Raw genomic sequence first — 17,970 nt, 5'->3', positions numbered from 1 at the left:
CTGTTTGATGAAATGCTAATGCTATTTGATGACTGACAAGCGTATGGAAGAGATCATCTGATACACCATTTAACGGACAAATATAGATACATAGATATGGTGCCAGGTGCACAAATTTCAGTAGGGTGCAGGCAGTTGGGTAAATGGGCAAAGTGTATGCCTTGTGCCGCCGTGTGCATGAAATTAAGTAGTAGTGTATATAGGGTGGGCAAAAAAGTGTGTCACTTTTCAGCGGTAATTTCTTGAAAGTGGTAAAAGATACGAAGAAGAAACTCTCACAACTTAAAGAAAATCGGCTGGACAAATTATATGGCACCTATTTTAGGGAATATTTTCAACCGAACTGATGCTGCAATCATCATTTGAAAAAATGTGATCTGTGCGTCTCTCTTTTATTTGCGAATGTGCTCGAAGTAGGCACCTCAACGCTCAAGGCACACCTGAACGCGCTCCAGGAAGCTGGCGCCCACCCTCTCCGCAGCGTCTGCTGGCACTTCACGCACGTACCTACTGCTCGAAGCTGAGACGCAGCTCCTCTAGGCTACACCACTGCAATAATACCACTTATGTCCGCTTGGCCATATCAAATATCAAATTTTATTTTTGCTTTTATTGTTTTTACTTATATCAGAGTGTTTAAAAAGAATAATTTGAGCAGACAGAAAAAGCGTCCATTTTTATGTGCACTAAAAACATGTTCAAAAACTTTTGGCATTTCATTTTGTTTTCTTTTCTTTTTTGATGAAGAATAGGCCTATATAATCTATCAAGACCGACTTTTATGATCATAATAAAAGAACTAAGAAGCAATAAACCAGATAACAGACCGTCCTGCTAAGACGCATTAACATTGGAAAATGCCATCCTTATAGTAGTTAATCGTGCCAGCAATGCGCATCGCATTGGGCATTGAGCCTCTTCCGTCGAACTGGAGCTGGGGTGCACCGTTGATTGTCTTTACCGCATGCTGCCTTTTGAGTGCTCCTTGCGTGTCGCCTCTACACAGTCGTGTAGTAATGGAGCAGTAATGAAAATTGGAATAATGGAAAATTACAACAATGATAGCAATGCTGAAATCAAACAATCTATAATAAAAACATTTGCTAGGACTTACCACTGAGCCGTCTTCTGTAGTTGTCGAAAGTTTTCTTGCAGGCTGAAAAAGAACGACATTTCAAATCCTCGATCTGTAAAGAAAATGCAATTCAAAACAACTGTCAAGCACATCTAAAAGACTTGTTGAACCGCGCTAGACTGAGGGGTATTGAGCACCCCACTGTGGTATTCCATAAGTATCTAAAAAGCGGTGGCGTTGTGCGTCAATATTTGGCGCACATGTTTATCGGCTCCTATTCTGCACACGCGAAATTTTCAGAACCATCTCGCTGAGGTCGGGCTTCCAGGTCACGTCAAGATACCTCACATCAGAAAAATGTCAAATGATCGCCATAGTTTCACGAACTGAACAATCGCCTTGAAACATTCAGTGACTAATGAGAGCACCAGTATGCGTAAAATGCATACATATCTTGAAATTTTGATATCGGTTACATGAGGTCAGGACTCAGGGCAATTATAAGCCCTAACTTTTCTAAGCCTATTGAAGAAAAAGAGTGCCTCTTTTGATAGTGGCATACTGGAGCGATAATAACACCTAAGATGCGTTGCGGTTCCCGATGCGAATCGGCTAACATGCAACACGATCTTTTCCGGTTAGATTATATAGACTGAAGTACAGGATCTTTGACCGAGGGTAAAGCTTTGACTGTCAAATGTAGTAAATCGCTATACGTGTTTCAACGAGAGGAGCACGATGCTGTTTAAAAATGTCTAAAATATCTTGCCTTTCTTGAGTCAAAAGCAATTACAGAGAAACCCTTTTTAAAACGTCTCCTTGAAAAGTTTTTGCTCTCTGGAGGCTAAACCGTTGGTCTTAGGTGAAATCTAAGAGCTTATTTCAGTAAGAGCGCTAAATAACAGAGTTATTGAATGCGTTTTTCTGCGGTGCTGAGTGCTCTAGTTCCATTGGCTACGGGCTATGCGCCCCTATGTCAAACAAAAAAGAAGCTAATATAGGCATAAAATGACATTTGATGGCCTCTGGTAACATTTGACCTGACCTAAGAAGTGGCAGTATTACTTCCATCGTGCTTTTTGACGCTCTTTTGAATTCCGCTTACCGTGTGTCGTCACGTGACCCAGGAGCCGAGTTCTAGGGAGGGGTGTTCTTCGAGCACCCTCCGTTCCGGCGCAGCACCGGGCCCCGAGCAATTGCCCCGCAAGCTGACTTGAGCACTGTTACCATTTACCAGCTCCCACAGAACATTCGTGCATTGACAGAAATGTAGGTTTTTGTGCGATAATCTCACCGGGACAAACTCCTCTGCGATGTGAAGATTGAAAGAAGCCACTCCGTATTTCAGGGGTGTGTCTCTCCACTGGGCCACGCGCAAGCCGTCAGAATTAGTCACCCATGCCTCGGAAACCTGGGGAGCGAAATGAAAAGAAGTTAGTACATGCTACTGCATGTAATATTACATGTATTACTCGCACTGCATGCCTAGGGGCGCGTTTGTCATTTGACTCGGTATATTTGGTACTAAGCTGATAGAAGGCTTCTTCCAGCAAGTTTCTTATTTATTTCAAAGCAGCGGAAACGTTTTTAGGCTACTGATTTTAAAACAAGAAAAGCCATAAATGGGCAATAATGCTATTATGCTAATATACCTATTCTCAACAAAGCCTTCTTCAGTAGCATAGAAATGCACAGCAAATGGCACAAAGACTTAGTTCAGTTGCAAGTATCCCATCGCATCTGAAGCTGTGAGGTCACAATATAAATTCCTGCAACCAAAAAAAGGTGATTAACACCTGAAACCTATCCACTCTGGTCAATACATTCTTATGTATTTAGAGCGCCATTTTGTTTTCGACGTCTTCTGGCGTTACCGTTTGTGACTGGTCGGTTCCGCGGTGTGGGCGGAGCCTCCAGTCGAGCAGGATCAGCTGGAAGTGGGCGTGGTCTCCGGGCCGATACTGTGGCTTGTCTTGAACGACCAGCTTGATAGGAGGCGTGGCTTCATTCAGCCTTATCTGTTTGCAGAAGAATGGGGATTGGGGATACCTTGCATACATAGGGGAGACCCGGGAGGTATGGGCCGGTTTTGCGAAAAGGCAATTTTCTTCCAGTGGGCAGTGGCTAGTGGCTAGGCAGTGGCTAGGCAGTGGCTTTTTCACTCTGTGTACGTGAAATTGCCTTTCGCCTGCAACGTGTGCCTGATATTAGGCATCTGGGATCAACTAATTTGTCTCGAGATAACTTTCAATAAATCATGTGCTTTTTCGATCCATCAAAATGCACCGGGAGGTTTGGGCCATGGCCCGGGAGGTATGGGCCGGTGCCATGTTTCATATCATTTTCTCGACAATGAGAATAATACTCGTAGCTGGTATCTACCTCGATCTCTCTTAGAGCCCAGGAACCGCATAAGCGGCCAACAGCTTGCTTCATGGAGGTCACTTAGGCCCAGATGTATTTTGGTAAACTCAATCAGCCACCATGAAATAAGATGAATAATATTTTCCGTTCGAATGAAATTTGAAGTTAAATTTTCGACCTTGCGCGACAAAAATAAAACTTATTGACGGGGACATTTAATGAAAGCATCTTTTTATTTATTCAGGATCACCGGGGGTGGGTGGCCCAAACCTCCCGGTTAGGACGCCATAATGTGCGTAGCATCTCAGCTCATAATCTTGCAAGAAAGCTTTATATTGTCTATCCTGTCTTAATTTGCATGCTTTAAACTTTATGTTAGCGATGGTCTGACATCATAAAACGAGCCTGGTTCAAATTTATCACAAATTTTCTGTATGTACCGTATTTTACTCGAAGAGGGCAAAAACGCTTTATCGCCGCTCATTGCCACAGAAGACTGAGGAAGGTTTTGAAAATCACTTGGGATGTAATCACTGAATGGCTGCTACCAGTTAACACCGTCAAATGTGTAAAAATGCGCAACACTTCTTCAAAACTGCGATGGCCCATACCTCCAGGAGGCCCATACCTCCCGGGTCTCCCCTATGCCTCACATAGGCATATAGCAAAATATGACTGAATATGGCGTCATGATTTTCCAGCGGTCGGATTGTATCACTCAGGGGTCATGCATATTGCATAGGTCCAACAGTATTCGTCCGGGGTCAAAGGTCAAGTGGTGTCCGTCAGTGATTAGAGGTCAAGCGAAGCCAGTCAGAGATCAGAAAGAGATCGAGATCAGATTATGTCAGTCACTAGAGATGTCAATCGGATACCAACTTTTTGGTATACCGATACCAAACCGATACCAACTTGGTATTTGGTATTTCAATCCTAATGTGTTTGGTATTTTGTTGGTATTATGAACCCTTACTAATGTATAAGAGGCTAAGAAATTGGTAAAAAGTTGGTACCTATTTCCCTAATCTTTTAAAGTTGGTTTGGTTTCGGTATTTCCCCACGGTTTTGGTTGGTATTTGGTTTGGTATCGGTATTCCGATTTTCTGTAATTGACATCACTATCAGTCACCGTGGGGCCCAGGCCCTAGCTCAAAACACATCTCATTAAACGTAGGTACTTTTACGAATAACACCGAGCTATTTTCCCACCGCCGTTCTTTTCTCGGTCTCACAAATCACGTGACCCCTGGTCCGTGACATCACCTTTTTGGTTTCTGTCGTGAACAGGCCCTGGCTGGTGGTAAGTCCAAGAGAGACCTTGGCACCTTTGTGGTCGGTCAGGTTCAACGGCACCGGAACTTGAAGGCAGTCGATATTGTTCTCTGGAAAAAAAATATAGAAAATTATTCATTATTGAAAACAGGACATGTTTTTTGTGCGTTTATTCGCGTTTATGTTTAGTAGGAAAGGCGCTTTGATTTAAGCATTTTGCTTTTGCGCCAATTCGCGATTATTTTCTCCGATGTTTCTTGTTCTTGGTTATCAAAATATACTGAACTGAACTGAACTGAACTGAACTGGTGCTCCATGGATCTTCTTGGACCGCGGATGGAGATAGGCAGACGGCGGTTCGGCTATCGTCTATCGAGCCGCAGTTCTGCTCAACAGTCTCCCACCCCACGTGTCTCGGCTTCTCCCTCACCGCTCGTTTTGCCCGTTCTGTTAGCCTGCGCATATCTGGGTCCTTAGTCGAAGTTTTTTTCTGCAATATCTTCCAAATCCCTTGAACTATCAACACGAAACTCGCAATATCTTCGGCTGTATCAAGTTGAAACCTTAACCCGCGCCCTGGTGGGGGGGGGCTATTTTTTGCCCCCCCCCCTCCAGACTTTTCGATATATCTCCAGAACCGCTGCGCCGATCGTCACCAAACTTTCAGTACCCTCCCGGACATCAATTTTACACATTGTGACCAAAAATTTATCCAAAGGCTATGATAGGTTGGCCGGAAATGACGTCAGAGTGACGTCATGTTCTGCCGTTTTCGACCCAAAAAAGGGTTTCGCGGGAAGAGCTGTCAGGCCTATAGCTTTGCAAATACAGAAAAACTATAAAGACATAAAAGCTGTAGAATCGACAGGGCTACAAAACTGCTATCTCAAATTTTTGAAATTTTTGGATTTTGACCCCCAAAAATCAAAAAATAGATTTTTTGATTATAATAGCCGAAAAATCCAAAAAGTTTTTTGAATTTCGAAAAAACCTGGAATATATGTGATAGTCCTTACCGCCTTCTATCAACATACCAAATTTGAGATCGATACCTCTTTTTTGGCCAAGTTACAGCGAAAAAACTGTTCAAAATTGATGACGTCAAATTTTCAAACTCAATTTTTTGCAATTCTAGACCTCGTAGCGCAAAACAAAGACCACCATTAGACTCTGCGTGACGAGCTGCATCGAATCAATACCCATTTTATGCAAAAATATCAACTTTGAAATTTGACCTTTTTTGACCTGACCTTGACCTGACCTCCACCAGAAAGTGGCCTAAGCCGTACCTGATAGTCTTATAACCAACACCATTGAGTTGGAAATGAAAAATTGGCCATAAAACATGCATCGCACAACCTTAGTACCTAGTTAGGTTCATGTGACCTGACCTGTGACCCTTGGTGACCTGACCTGTGACCTGACCTGGTAATGTCAGTGACCTCTTATAGCAATATATGTACTAGGCAACTGACGCCCTATCGCTGATTCTCGACAAAATGCGTTTTCTTCGGTGTTATAGCGCATTCCCTAGATGACCCGTGAACGGTGAAACATTTCATCTTTGACCTGACCTGTGACGTCATCGGTGACCCCGAGGTCAATGAAATTTGGTTTCCCTCGACAAATTTGACAGGCCTTTCGAACGCCGTTTGAATTTTGCGGATCCGTCCAGTAGTTTCGGAGATACGAGGGGGGGCAAAAAATAGCCCCCCCCCCCACCAGGTCGCGTTATAAACAGACCCCACCAGGGCGCGGGTTAAGTCCAGATAAAAATGGCGTAGCTAATATAGGTCGACTGGAAATGACGTCAGAGTGACGTCATGTTCGGCTAAATTCGATAAAACATTCAAATACGGCATTAAATCCGAGGAGCTCATTTTACTTTATAGCTATACCTATCTTTTTTTGCATGAGAGGACTAAAAATACACAGAGTCATCAAACTGCTATCAATATATAATTTATTGAGTCACTGACTCACTGGTGACACAATATTCTTTTAAACATTTATTTCCATTGTACGTAACAATATACCTACCTATTCTGCTCGCTCTAAGATGGATTAAGAAGGGTAGGATATTATTTGAGGACCATAAACTCTGCCATCACCTTGCCCCAGTGAGTATTGAGGACCGAGACGCCTGGTATGTGTCACATGTCAGGACAGCACGGCTGTATATCAGCGAACTCCCGGAGGGAGTGCCTGGTAACACAGCTCCCCTGTTGAGCCTCGGGTTGTTGACGTCTGGAGACCTTTCCAGCCAGGCCTGATAGGACTATCTGTTGCAAAGTGTTGCTACTATTGCAAGACCCACGACTAGATGGACTGGAGAGTGCACACATTGCTAAATATTTGGAGAACAGATGTGTCGAAAAGGTCATGGCAGTTATAAATGGAAATGTCATGCATGCAGAGCTGGGTGAAAGTGCAGGTTTGCAAGGACAACCTGCACTACGAGTCAAAGATATGTTCTTTACCTTGGCCAGCTAAATCGAAAGAAATATTGCGATTCTTAATGCTTATATCATGCTGCAAACACGTTTAATTGTTTTTTGTCGTTTATTTATGGTAATGGACATCATGTATGATGGTTATTATAGTTAAATTTAAGCGCAAGCGTAAACTTATTAGTCAGAAAGCACCTTTAAAAAAAAACAATAACAACACAATATTAGCACGTCCGTACGAACAGTGCCACAGGGCCGCTCCCCTGGCATTATAACATAAGCTGATAAATCACAACATATGGGCGCCGCTATACAGGCAGCCACCGCCGCCCTAAATAGCCACGTCTGCCGTCAACTGCACCCGTAATAAATAAATGAAAAAATATGCCATCTGCACTCTCTCTTTCACTGTAAAGATTATAGTTCATTTCATTAGCCACCAGTTATCTGTCGCCTATCTGGATCTGGTAAAATATCGATAAAACTTTGCCTTATCAACCCTAAAAAGGTGTGGAATTACATCCATTATTATTCATAGCACGACAGCAGGTCAGTGCAAGCCCACCTTAGCACTCCGACAAGGCTGGAAAGTTCCCACGCAGCTCCTCCATTGATGCTCCGTTTCATGGACTTCAGACTCGGTCTTGATTGCAGTTAGGACGACACCCACTTCAGTATTGTCACTCACGAATGCCCTTATTAGCCTACAAACGACCATCACCATCACTGTTTCTATCACTGACCGCACACACATGGGCCAAACAGCCCGGCCGAGCGCTCCCACACAACTGACTTGACAAATGCAAATGGCGTCGCCAATCCCGCGCGCTTTATGAATTCGCTGCTTTTTTCGTACGACGGAAGCACCCAGATGCTGAAAAAGCAAACCAATAAGCACCGAACGGATGCGATCTTCCCGCCAAAATCGATGAAGTATATTTCGGGTGCTTTCATCAGCTCTGAAGTTTGATCATGGTGCTTAAAACTGATGCTTAGATTAGCACCATCTGTACGTTGGTGCTATTCCAAGCACCCTTGAAGCAGTGAAATACTTGAAGTGCGGGCATACGGAGCTTAGACAAGTACCTAAGAGTCTTAGACTGCTAACTGTAGAACATTTTAAGTGCATGTTAAGCACCCAGGGCTCTTGTTCCAGAACCGTAGCATCCGACTAGCACACCGGGATGCTAATCTTTTTTACAGTTTATTATATGAAAATTAGCTTGGTCCTCACTGCTCAGTGCTGGTACGCAACAAATAATGCATATACTTCTAAAACATTTCAAAAGTATATAAAATCATAATTGTTCATGAAGAAATAGTATGCAGAAGTTATTGTCTCATGTGGCTTGAGAATGAACTGTTGTTCGAAAATTTGCCAAAACCATATAATAGCCGTTTTCACGACGGGCTAGCCGGCGAATGCACCTAATTTGATCAAATCTGCACCTAATCTACACCAAACGTGCACCAAGTGTGTACCAGATGGCCGTTGTGAAAACGGCTATTATTTGCTTTTTATTGCATTTTTGCAATTAATTATCGAGGAAAAGGTCATTTGAAATCCTAGCTTCACATAATTGTTCATGTTAATTTGCAACGTTCGCACACTGGGACAAATAACATTAACGTGGATGATTTGAGGGGGCTCTACAGAGTCCCTTCCTATCTCTGAAACTACTGAACTCATTGTCAAAATTATCACGGCTTTTACGACCGTGATATCAGACAATGTCACAAAATGGAATAACCCAGAATTATCCCAGGAGTAAACAACCGGTGCTGCCTGTGACTCTGTACATTAGTGTTCACCCGCACCATGCTGGGGTTCCTAGAATCCCACGCCCTGCTGGAATGTTTAAACCCCCTCCCCCTCCCTAAATCTGCTCCTGAATTACGTACCGACACGCCATAAGCGAGGTTCGAAAGAGCGTCAAAAATATGGAGAAACTGATTCAGCCACGTTTTAGGTCGGGCCAAAGGTCAGCTCTAGAGGATATCAATCGAATACCATCTTAGGTATTTGTTTACCTTCATGACTTTCCTTCCTTTTCAAAGACCAAAAATGAGCCAAAACTTATATCGTTCTAGTGTTTTTGAATATGTCGTCCACATGCTTCCATCAGCACAGACGGTATCCAAAAGGAATTTCACTTTTGGAGATGAAGGCCTGTGGCCGATATATTTGAATACCTATATATATATTCCTTTTGGATATTTTGCTGATGGCGGCCTGTGGGCAATATATATTTGAAAACACTAAAATAATTTATTTTTGGCTCAAAATATTTCTTGAATGGAGGAACGGTCATGGTAATAAATAAATGCTTAATTTTTCATCATGCTTCTCCGAGAAGCATTACAGCAGATTGAGCTCACAGATAGTTAGGTGCCAACTTTTTGGTGCACCGATATCAGACTGATAGGTGCCAATTTGATATTGATGTTTCAATCCTAATGCTTTGGTATTTTGTCGGTATTAAGAGTCCTCACTTTTCTAGATATAAGTAAATTTTTAGGACATGTAGGTACCGACCCAGTTAACTTGGTAAAAAGTTAGTATTTCTCTCAGCACCCAATATTGGCATGGTTTGTGGCATTTTCCAATGGTTTTGCCTGATATTTGGTTTGGTATCGGTATCCCGATTTTCTGTAATTGACATCACTATAATGGTCAGGTCACCGGAGGTCGCTGAAGGTAAATTTAGCCTATTTCCGGGTCAAATTTTGGCAGTTATAGACAAACTGGCACATAACTCATGAACGGTAGAGCTACAGCGTCACGAAAAAGCACAATCAATTGTTTTGTAATGTTTTTTTCACTGTCATTCCCTAAAATTTCACCTAAAGTCAACGGTTTTGTCCGCAAAGTAAAAACTGCCAAAATATATACTTTTGGCGGAAACAGTTTTTTTTTTGCAATAACTTTTGACTCAAAGCTAAGTTTGCACGATATTACTTTTCCTGGCACCCTTTTTTCTGTCGTCGAGACGCAGCGAATAAGCTATCATTTTGAAAAGTCAACCTCAGGTCAAGTCATGACCTCACCTTACTAGAAAAGGTTGTGTTACTGTTACATACCAGTAAAACGCCTTTTGGGCGAAGAACGAGCGAGCGAGATAGTGAGCCCTGCACGTGCGGAAGGGCGAGAGGATACTTCCAACGGGCTTGTGCAAAGCACCCTTCTAACCGGTCGCTAGCGGTGTGCCAAATTTGAACGTAATTGGCGCAGCCATTCTCGAGATCTGGAAACGCCCCCTGAACGTGCGCACGTGCAGTAGTACCCTAACCGCAACACATGGGAATGCATTGCCTGGTGGGTGCCTACCTGTATGCCAAGTTTCAGCGAAATCGCCCCAGTAATTACCGAGTTACTGAAATGGGAACAAATCGGGCACCTCTTCTTTTTGTATTTTGCACGTGCAGTGGGGGTCACTCACATAGATCAAGAGTATCCGACCTATGGTAGAAGGGATGCAGGTACCTTATAAAAATTACCGCAAGACAATCGCTCAAGCCGCTGCTGAGGTATGGGCCTCTCAAAATCATTACTTTTGCAAAACTGCTTGAACACCCTTGACTTTTCACGTGGCACGTGCCACGACGGTCACTGAGGTGTATCAAAAGTAGTCAATTACGGGGTAGAAGGGATGGGGCTACCCAGCAAAAAAGACCGCAGGCCAATCGGTCCAGCAGTTGCTGAGATATAAGCCTCTCAAAAGCGTTACAGGCCGGGCCGGGCCGGGCCGGGCCGCTCATACTGAGATTTTTCCGTTATATTGAAGAAAAAAAAAGATTTCGTTTCGCTCGCTGCGCTCGCTCGCTCGTAATCAGTAGATGCGTAGTCTAGCTGAACGACCACTTATTAGATGTTTTCATCGGTCTAGCATCCCTCTATTAAGAGAGGTAAGCAAAAAACTGTTATGTACCATTCGTTACCTGAGATGACATCAGGGATATAACGAGGGGTCAGGGGTGCATTTTCCGGTTCAGCGGTGTTTGAAAGTGTTAGAAACGAAGTTCGTCCAAAAATTATCTCACTCAGGTCAACAGAATGAAAATCCAGTGATAAGATAAGCATTTTTACCTACTGTTGCCCTTATAAATTGCTAAAAGTTTCAAAGAGATCCGTTGTTCGTTTATTTAGCTATGACAAGCATTGGAACTTATTCTCTGTCATTCCACAGCCTAAATCCGAGTATCGACTTACTGCTTGGCGGAATAGATTTTTTCTTGAGAATTCTCGGACAGTGCTGGCGCAATTATCGTGACTTTTCATAACATTGAAAGCCCCCCCCCCCCCTGCCGCTATGCAGCTCACCTCCATTTGTCTGCGACAGGTCCTTTTCGACCGAGAACAGCGGGTGATTGTCGTCAGTGGTGAAGTTGAGGGCCAGCTTATCCAGTGGTTCGGCGAAGTTGCGGAGGTTGAACAGGTAGTTGCAGCCGATGTCAGAGCCGGCGTGAAGAACGTTCGGCAGAGACAATAGGATCGAGCTGCCGAGGAAGAAAATGGAGCGATTAAGAACCACATCGAGAACTAATCGAACCTGTCGTCAACAGAAAAAAGGAACACCGAGAAACACCAAGCAGGTGATGAAATTCGCGGCGTTGGCGAGACAGTCACCCAATAGGGCTGGCTGTTGAGATACACGATGATGTGTGCCACTGACCTTTTCTGTTGCTCAATACTCTGTGGCACCGGCGCTGGATATTCTGCCGTCGCGCCCAGCACCAGCACCAGCGCTGGCACCAGCACCGCTGGTCTCATCATAGGCGCGGGAGCCGGGGGGGCAGTGGGGGCAGCTTGCCCCCCCAACTCTGGGGCCGTGGGGGCGGTGCCCCCACAGCTTTGAGACGGAATACCACACTTTTTTTGCAAATGTTTTCTTTTTTTTTGTTGAAAAAGCCGAGGGGTGAAAAATAAGTGGCCTAAACCCGGTGAGAAAACTAGATTTGGGGGTACCCTAGGTTGATCTCTATTATGGTGTGCCCCCCCCCCCCCCCAGTCGGAAAGTAGTTCCCGCGCCCCTGCATATCTGCGCTCTGAAAAACCAGGCTGGTGATGGTCTACAATGACGCTGATGATGTCCGATAAAATGCTGCCGAGAATTTCCTGCGTTCTCGACCGAGTACTCAGGCGTCACCAGCAGCTCACCAGTGGTGCTGCCGGGCTGGGACCCCAGTCACCACTGACACCAGGCCCCAGTGCTGGTCGGTTTACAGATGGTGATTATAAACACCTACCGTCAGAGGGTGTTTATAATATCGGACGAGTTTTGTTTATCGGTAGATAACTGGGCGGTCAGCCGCTGACCAGACGACGACACATTGATCGCTGTGGAATGCTGAATCAACAGTCATTAGTTGTGCCGAGTGGGAAATTTGAGCAGGTTTTGTATACCTAATGAAGCTTCAATATTCACAGACGTTGCTGGCATTAGAGACAAAAAAAAAACTGAGCAAAATTTGCAAAGAAATGGATGGAGACTCACGCAAGCAATGTGTTTGGTGAGTTTCTATGATATGACTTGAGTGTTCCTGTTAAACTTTTCCTCTGGATACTAAATCAAATTTTAAGATTATTTCGGAGTTGGTAGAGTGGATGATGCAAAAAATGTGTCAGTACTAAGACGTTAGTACTGACGTTTCATCCTATTTCCTTTACGCAACTCATGTTAGTTCTTCTACTTTATCGTAACAAGAGCAAACTATTTTACATACAATCCCATAGGACAGTTGACCTCCAGGTCGGCTTCGCATGCGACCGGGATGAGCGTTGCGCGCGGAACGACCCTATGTTATCCTCACCTCTGACACAGCTGCGCTCAGAACGGCCCTGACTCCCTACCCTAAGGAACGTGCCAGACTCTGGGTCTGCTCGTTTGCCTAACGAGCAATAGTTGCAATTGTCGCGCACATACCCGCGATCACAATAACCAGCAATTGTTGCACGGTTAACGAATGTTTTAGTGTCGGTCCAAAGAACATATGGTGTTTGAGGCCAAAGCCCATTTTTTATGAATTTAGTCCGAACCTGGAGGGATTCACAAGAACAGAGTCCCCGCTAAGCGAGGCTTGTTGCGTTGACCCTGCCCTCTACCCTCCGATCACGCAATTCCGGTTCTATGGCAGAATTTGGAGTCCAAAGTTTAACGTGCGCACATAGCCGCGCACGGCCGGTCCCCTCGCTGACTTCGCCTGGCCACCAACCGCAACCATACCTGTCAGGAGGCCCGTAAATGTCAAGCGCCCGTCGCGCTTCGAACCCGGACTGTTGTAACCGGGACGCGTGCTCTCACCACGCTGAGTCCAACTCTCAACCGACTGAGCTACAGGACCGGCCATCGGTTATGCATCGGTTTGTTGAAAATTGTCTACATTCGACCTGAAAATCGTCGAAATTTGGCCTTCAATGACCTTTGTTGGCCTGACCTTTGACCTTGCCAAAAAAGTGACTGAAGTATTTTCGCCATTATTTTCACGCTCTCACAAACGCCGGGTGAAATCCTCCCTTTGCACCCTGGCTAAAAGAAAAAAAACACACAATAGAAAGAACTAGAACCACACGATAATGTCAAACAGCATATATCAACCTAGAAAACCATTAATCATTCATTAACCATATTAGTGGCAGGGGTTGTTTTCATCCATCCCTCAGGTTTTTCGAGAATATCTTCAAAACGGCTGGAGCTAGGAAGCTGAAACTTTTGTGACTTTTCTCAACACTTAACTGTGCACATTCCCTGAAAATTTCAAGTTGATACCTTTATCAGGTAGGTTCCAGGTCATGGGGGAATTATGAGGTCCTATTCGTGAAGCGAGTCATTTGGGTAATGATCATTATATGCATTATAACTGTAGTTATTCATTTTGTAGGCATATCATCATTATTTGGAGGTATTACAAGTTCACAAGTGAACAAGGGATGGATCATATCAGATTTCACGTCATTTCATTATGTGAATTTTATTTTAGCATATGCCGGAGTATGTCTTTAGCATTAGCGCGAGCGTGCGGTAAAAGCTTTTTGGATTAAACCGCATAATGTTGAAGTCAATTGAGCAAAGGTTTCGGCCCATGGGCAAAACATTTTACCAGCGAACTTTTGAAGCATTTCCTGAGACGGAGGAAGGCGCTGGAAAAGAGCTTAACTGATATAAATCTAACGTTAACCCGCGCACCGACGGGGGTCTGCGCCAACTTAGTACCGACGGGGGGGGGGGGCGGATGACCGCCCCCCCCTGAGATCTCGAGAACGAAGCAAGATAGCGACAAGCGGTAAACGGCATCGGATACGCACGGTCAAGATCTACAATTTTTACTAAGGTCATTTTCAGGTCAGGTCAAAGATGACGTCACAGGGGTCGAAAAAGTCAAAATGGCGGCGCTAAATATGGAGAGAGTTTTTCTCGAATAACTTTCGAATTAGTCAAGATAGGAACAAACTAAGGGCATCATCGTGATCCTCTCGTCAATCCGCATCGAATGATATATATGTTGACCTCGAAAGGTCAAGGTCAAAGGTTGACCTCAGGTCACGTGACCTCGAGGTCATCATGTATATCATTCGATGCGTCTTGACGAGCTGAACATAATGAGACCATCCACGCGTCTGTATCTTGTTCCTGTACGGAGTTATTGGCCAAAAACCTTTGGTGACCTTTGATGACGTCACATGACCTCACAGCTGCCCAACAGCAAAACAGACCTCAAGGTAGTGAAGGTTGATCGTATATGAAGTCATGTATGGTATATGGGGCCATTCCGACCCGTTTTAGTGGTAAAAACAGGGAGCTGATTTTTCCCCCATTGACTTATAATGGGGAGGTCGCGAAATTGACCTGACCTTAGGTCACCGATATCAAAATTCCGAGATATACAAATTGTAGCTACTAATGACCTAATAACATCCTGCGACTTTCAAAGGCCTCCGACATCTACTGTAGCTCTGGCACGGTGACAAAGTTGCAAAAAAGTGACTTGAGGTTGGGTCATTCAAAGTGACCTGGTGACCTGACCTTGAAAGTTAGGAGGTTAAAACTTGCACACCATGTGTAAAATTGATAAGGGAATAGTCATACCAAATTTCGCGGCGCTACGCGCCGCGGTTTTCCCGCTATTCGCGAAAAACCTCAGGGGGGGGCGGATATCCGCCCCCCCCCGTCGGTGCGCGGGTTAACTGACGTGTTGCATTTGGTCGCTTTGAACTATTGAAGAGATTGTAAATGTTGGTTTTCAATAAGATAATATTTTAAATCTTAATGTACTGACAGATTAATTAATCACCTACTGAGTGTAGCGCCAATTTCATGCCTTTTACAAGTGTAATGAATTGACAAAAAAAAAAACGCATTTCACATTGATCAGTAAAAACTTTATTCATATTGACATGGGTAGAAAACCAAGCGCTCACTTCACAGGATTGTAGGTATACCTTCCACTCTTCTCTAATATTGAAAACGAACGTTACTCTAGCTTCTCATATGACATAGATTGAAGTAGATGTTCTTGGTTTGATAGGAATCCAACTCACAGCCAGACACAAGGATGAGTCGGCTTGGTTTATTATCTTGGTCAGGGAATATGTACATTTTTTAGCTCTTGATATTCGGTCTTGGTTTTTCCACTTCTTTCAAGAATGTAAAATTGTTAAAGAAGCTTAAATATGGAAATTAAACGGCATATGCTAAAATAAATATCACACTTGGGCCGGAATGTTTCATTCAGGACCTCGGGCTTTGTTGAATTTTCCGCCCTCGACCTTCGGTCTCGTGCGGAAAACTCAACAAATCCCTCGGTCCTGAATGAAACATTTTACCGGCCCCGTGTGATATTATACAATTACTGCATGGGGGAGCGGGCAATAGCAAAAAATATTGCCCGATGTGACGTCACTGTCGCCCGAGGGTGAAGACCGAAACAAGTGCTATTGCCCGAGGCGAAGCCGAGGGCAATAGCACTTGTGGAGGTCTTCACCCGAGGGCGACAGTGACGTTACAGAGGGCAATACTTTTGCTATTGCCCGCTCCCCCATGCAGTATTCGTTTTATTACATGGCCAACTCTCGGAATCTTTACTTAGTACCTACTCATTCATCCCGTAATAAAAAAATATCCAAACAGAAATATCATGGTACAATTGAATGTATTGGATATACAACCAGTATAACGCCTTTTGGGGCGACTAACGGAGCGAGCGAGAGAGTGAGCCTTGCACGTGCAAAATTTCGAGGGGGTACCTCCAACTGACTTGTGCTTGGCTCCTTACTAACCGGTCTCTAGCAATGTGCCAAATTTGAGCACAATCGGCCCAGCCGTTCTCGAGATCTGGAAGCGGCACCCTGCACGTGCGCACGTGCAAAATGGGTCCCAACTGACTTGTGCACGGCACCCTACTAACTGGTCCCTAACCGTGTACCAAATTTGAGCGCCATCGGTCCAGCCGTTCTCGAGATCTGGAAACGACACCTGCACGTGCGCACGTGCAGCAGCACCCCAACTCTGGCACATGGATATGCAGTGCCTAGTGGGTGCCTACCTACATGCCAACTTTCAGCGCAATCGGCCAAGTAGTTACCGAGATATTGCAACAATTACAAAACTGACACCCCTTCGTTTTGCACGTGGCACGTGCATAAGGGGTCACCCACATGCATCGGAAATAGTCCAATACTTGGTAGAAGGAATGAAGCTACCCTACAAAAATTACCGCGTGTAAATCGGTCAAGTGGTTGCTGAGATATAAGCCTCACAAAAGCGTGACCACGGCCGGCCGGCCGGCCGGCCGGCCGCTCATACTCAGAAATTTCCGTTATTCTACGTAAGACTCCGCTCGCTTCGCTCGCTCCGTAATCATAGCCACGTCACATGTCTACGGCACACACTTAGTTGTTTTCTGTTTTCTGTTTTCTGTTTCACGCCGTACCTACTTGAGAGTGTGGAGACTCTTCGATTTGTAGCGTTCGCCGTCCTTGCGTTTTACAGTAATGAAGAACTCCTTCACAGCGTTGTCCAGGACATCGTTGCTGTGCATGCAGCTTTCAACAGATATGCCTTTTACTTGCAAGAACTCAATGAAGACGTCTTCTGCTGATTTAATCACCTTTTTAGTGCCCTGAGCCCTGCGCGATGAAAATAGCTCATCCAATTCATGCGGCTCCAACAAATTAAAGGGACCCTCCCACCTTAACATTAGTTTTGAGTTGAGATAGCCAAATTGGTGGCCATGGCCTGAAAATACCGGTTTGGGCACTCACAACATCGAACAATGCTTTAATTCGGAGATATGGAATTTCAAACTTGCAGTTTTTGGATTCTAAGGGGCTAATGCATTGGTATGCCCCCTTAGAATTTGTGACGTCAGCGGAGGTCTAACGATTTTTAAATCTTTTACTAAAACGTTTGGTAGCACGCGGTGGTATATGCTGCTTTGCGCGCAACAAATGCCGCACTTTCAAATAAAGTCGCTAGGAACAGCGGAGATCCCAGAAAGTAAACAATAGTAAAAGTCTAATATTTTGAAAACCGGTGAATATTTTTCGATGAAATTTGGTAGATATTCGTTTTCGCTCTTCCTGAACCGAGCGACATCACTTTCATGCCAATTCATTAACTTTTTTGAAGGTGGGAGGGTCCCTTTAAATCGGGGCATTTGAACGGACATGTTCAAATGACGGCCCAGTTCTAGATGACTTGACTAGCCAATCACGAAATCAAACTGAACAGTCTGAGAAAACGACGATAAAATTACGACATTTGAATTTTTGTTCAAACACCACTGCGCGAGCAACTTACTATTGACCGTTGA

The 17,970-nt window shown here is 44.4% G+C and overlaps 1 protein-coding gene across 1 annotated transcript in view; it reads right to left on the bottom strand.

Moving 5' to 3' along the window:
- The window catches only part of LOC122369376 (murinoglobulin-1-like), a 28,694-nt gene extending 16,329 nt beyond the window's left edge, over positions 1–12,365 (bottom strand). Inside the window, exons 1-8 of the mRNA XM_043344080.1 lie at positions 12,320–12,365; positions 12,199–12,207; positions 11,835–11,932; positions 11,483–11,658; positions 4,703–4,821; positions 2,950–3,093; positions 2,370–2,486; positions 1,115–1,156 (exon numbers count right to left, since the gene is read on the bottom strand). Coding sequence (XP_043200015.1) covers positions 1,115–1,156; positions 2,370–2,486; positions 2,950–3,093; positions 4,703–4,821; positions 11,483–11,658; positions 11,835–11,932 — 696 coding nt within the window. The 5' untranslated portion in view covers positions 12,199–12,207; positions 12,320–12,365. The remainder of the gene's footprint in view (positions 1–1,114; positions 1,157–2,369; positions 2,487–2,949; positions 3,094–4,702; positions 4,822–11,482; positions 11,659–11,834; positions 11,933–12,198; positions 12,208–12,319) is intronic.
- Positions 12,366–17,970: the final 5,605 nt, after the last annotated feature.

Source organism: Amphibalanus amphitrite, unplaced genomic scaffold (genome assembly GCF_019059575.1).
Source record: "Amphibalanus amphitrite isolate SeventyFive unplaced genomic scaffold, NRLGWU_Aamphi_draft 001029F_arrow, whole genome shotgun sequence".
NCBI lineage: Eukaryota > Metazoa > Arthropoda > Thecostraca > Balanomorpha > Balanidae > Amphibalanus > Amphibalanus amphitrite.
This window is presented reverse-complemented; position numbering and strand designations above follow the sequence as displayed.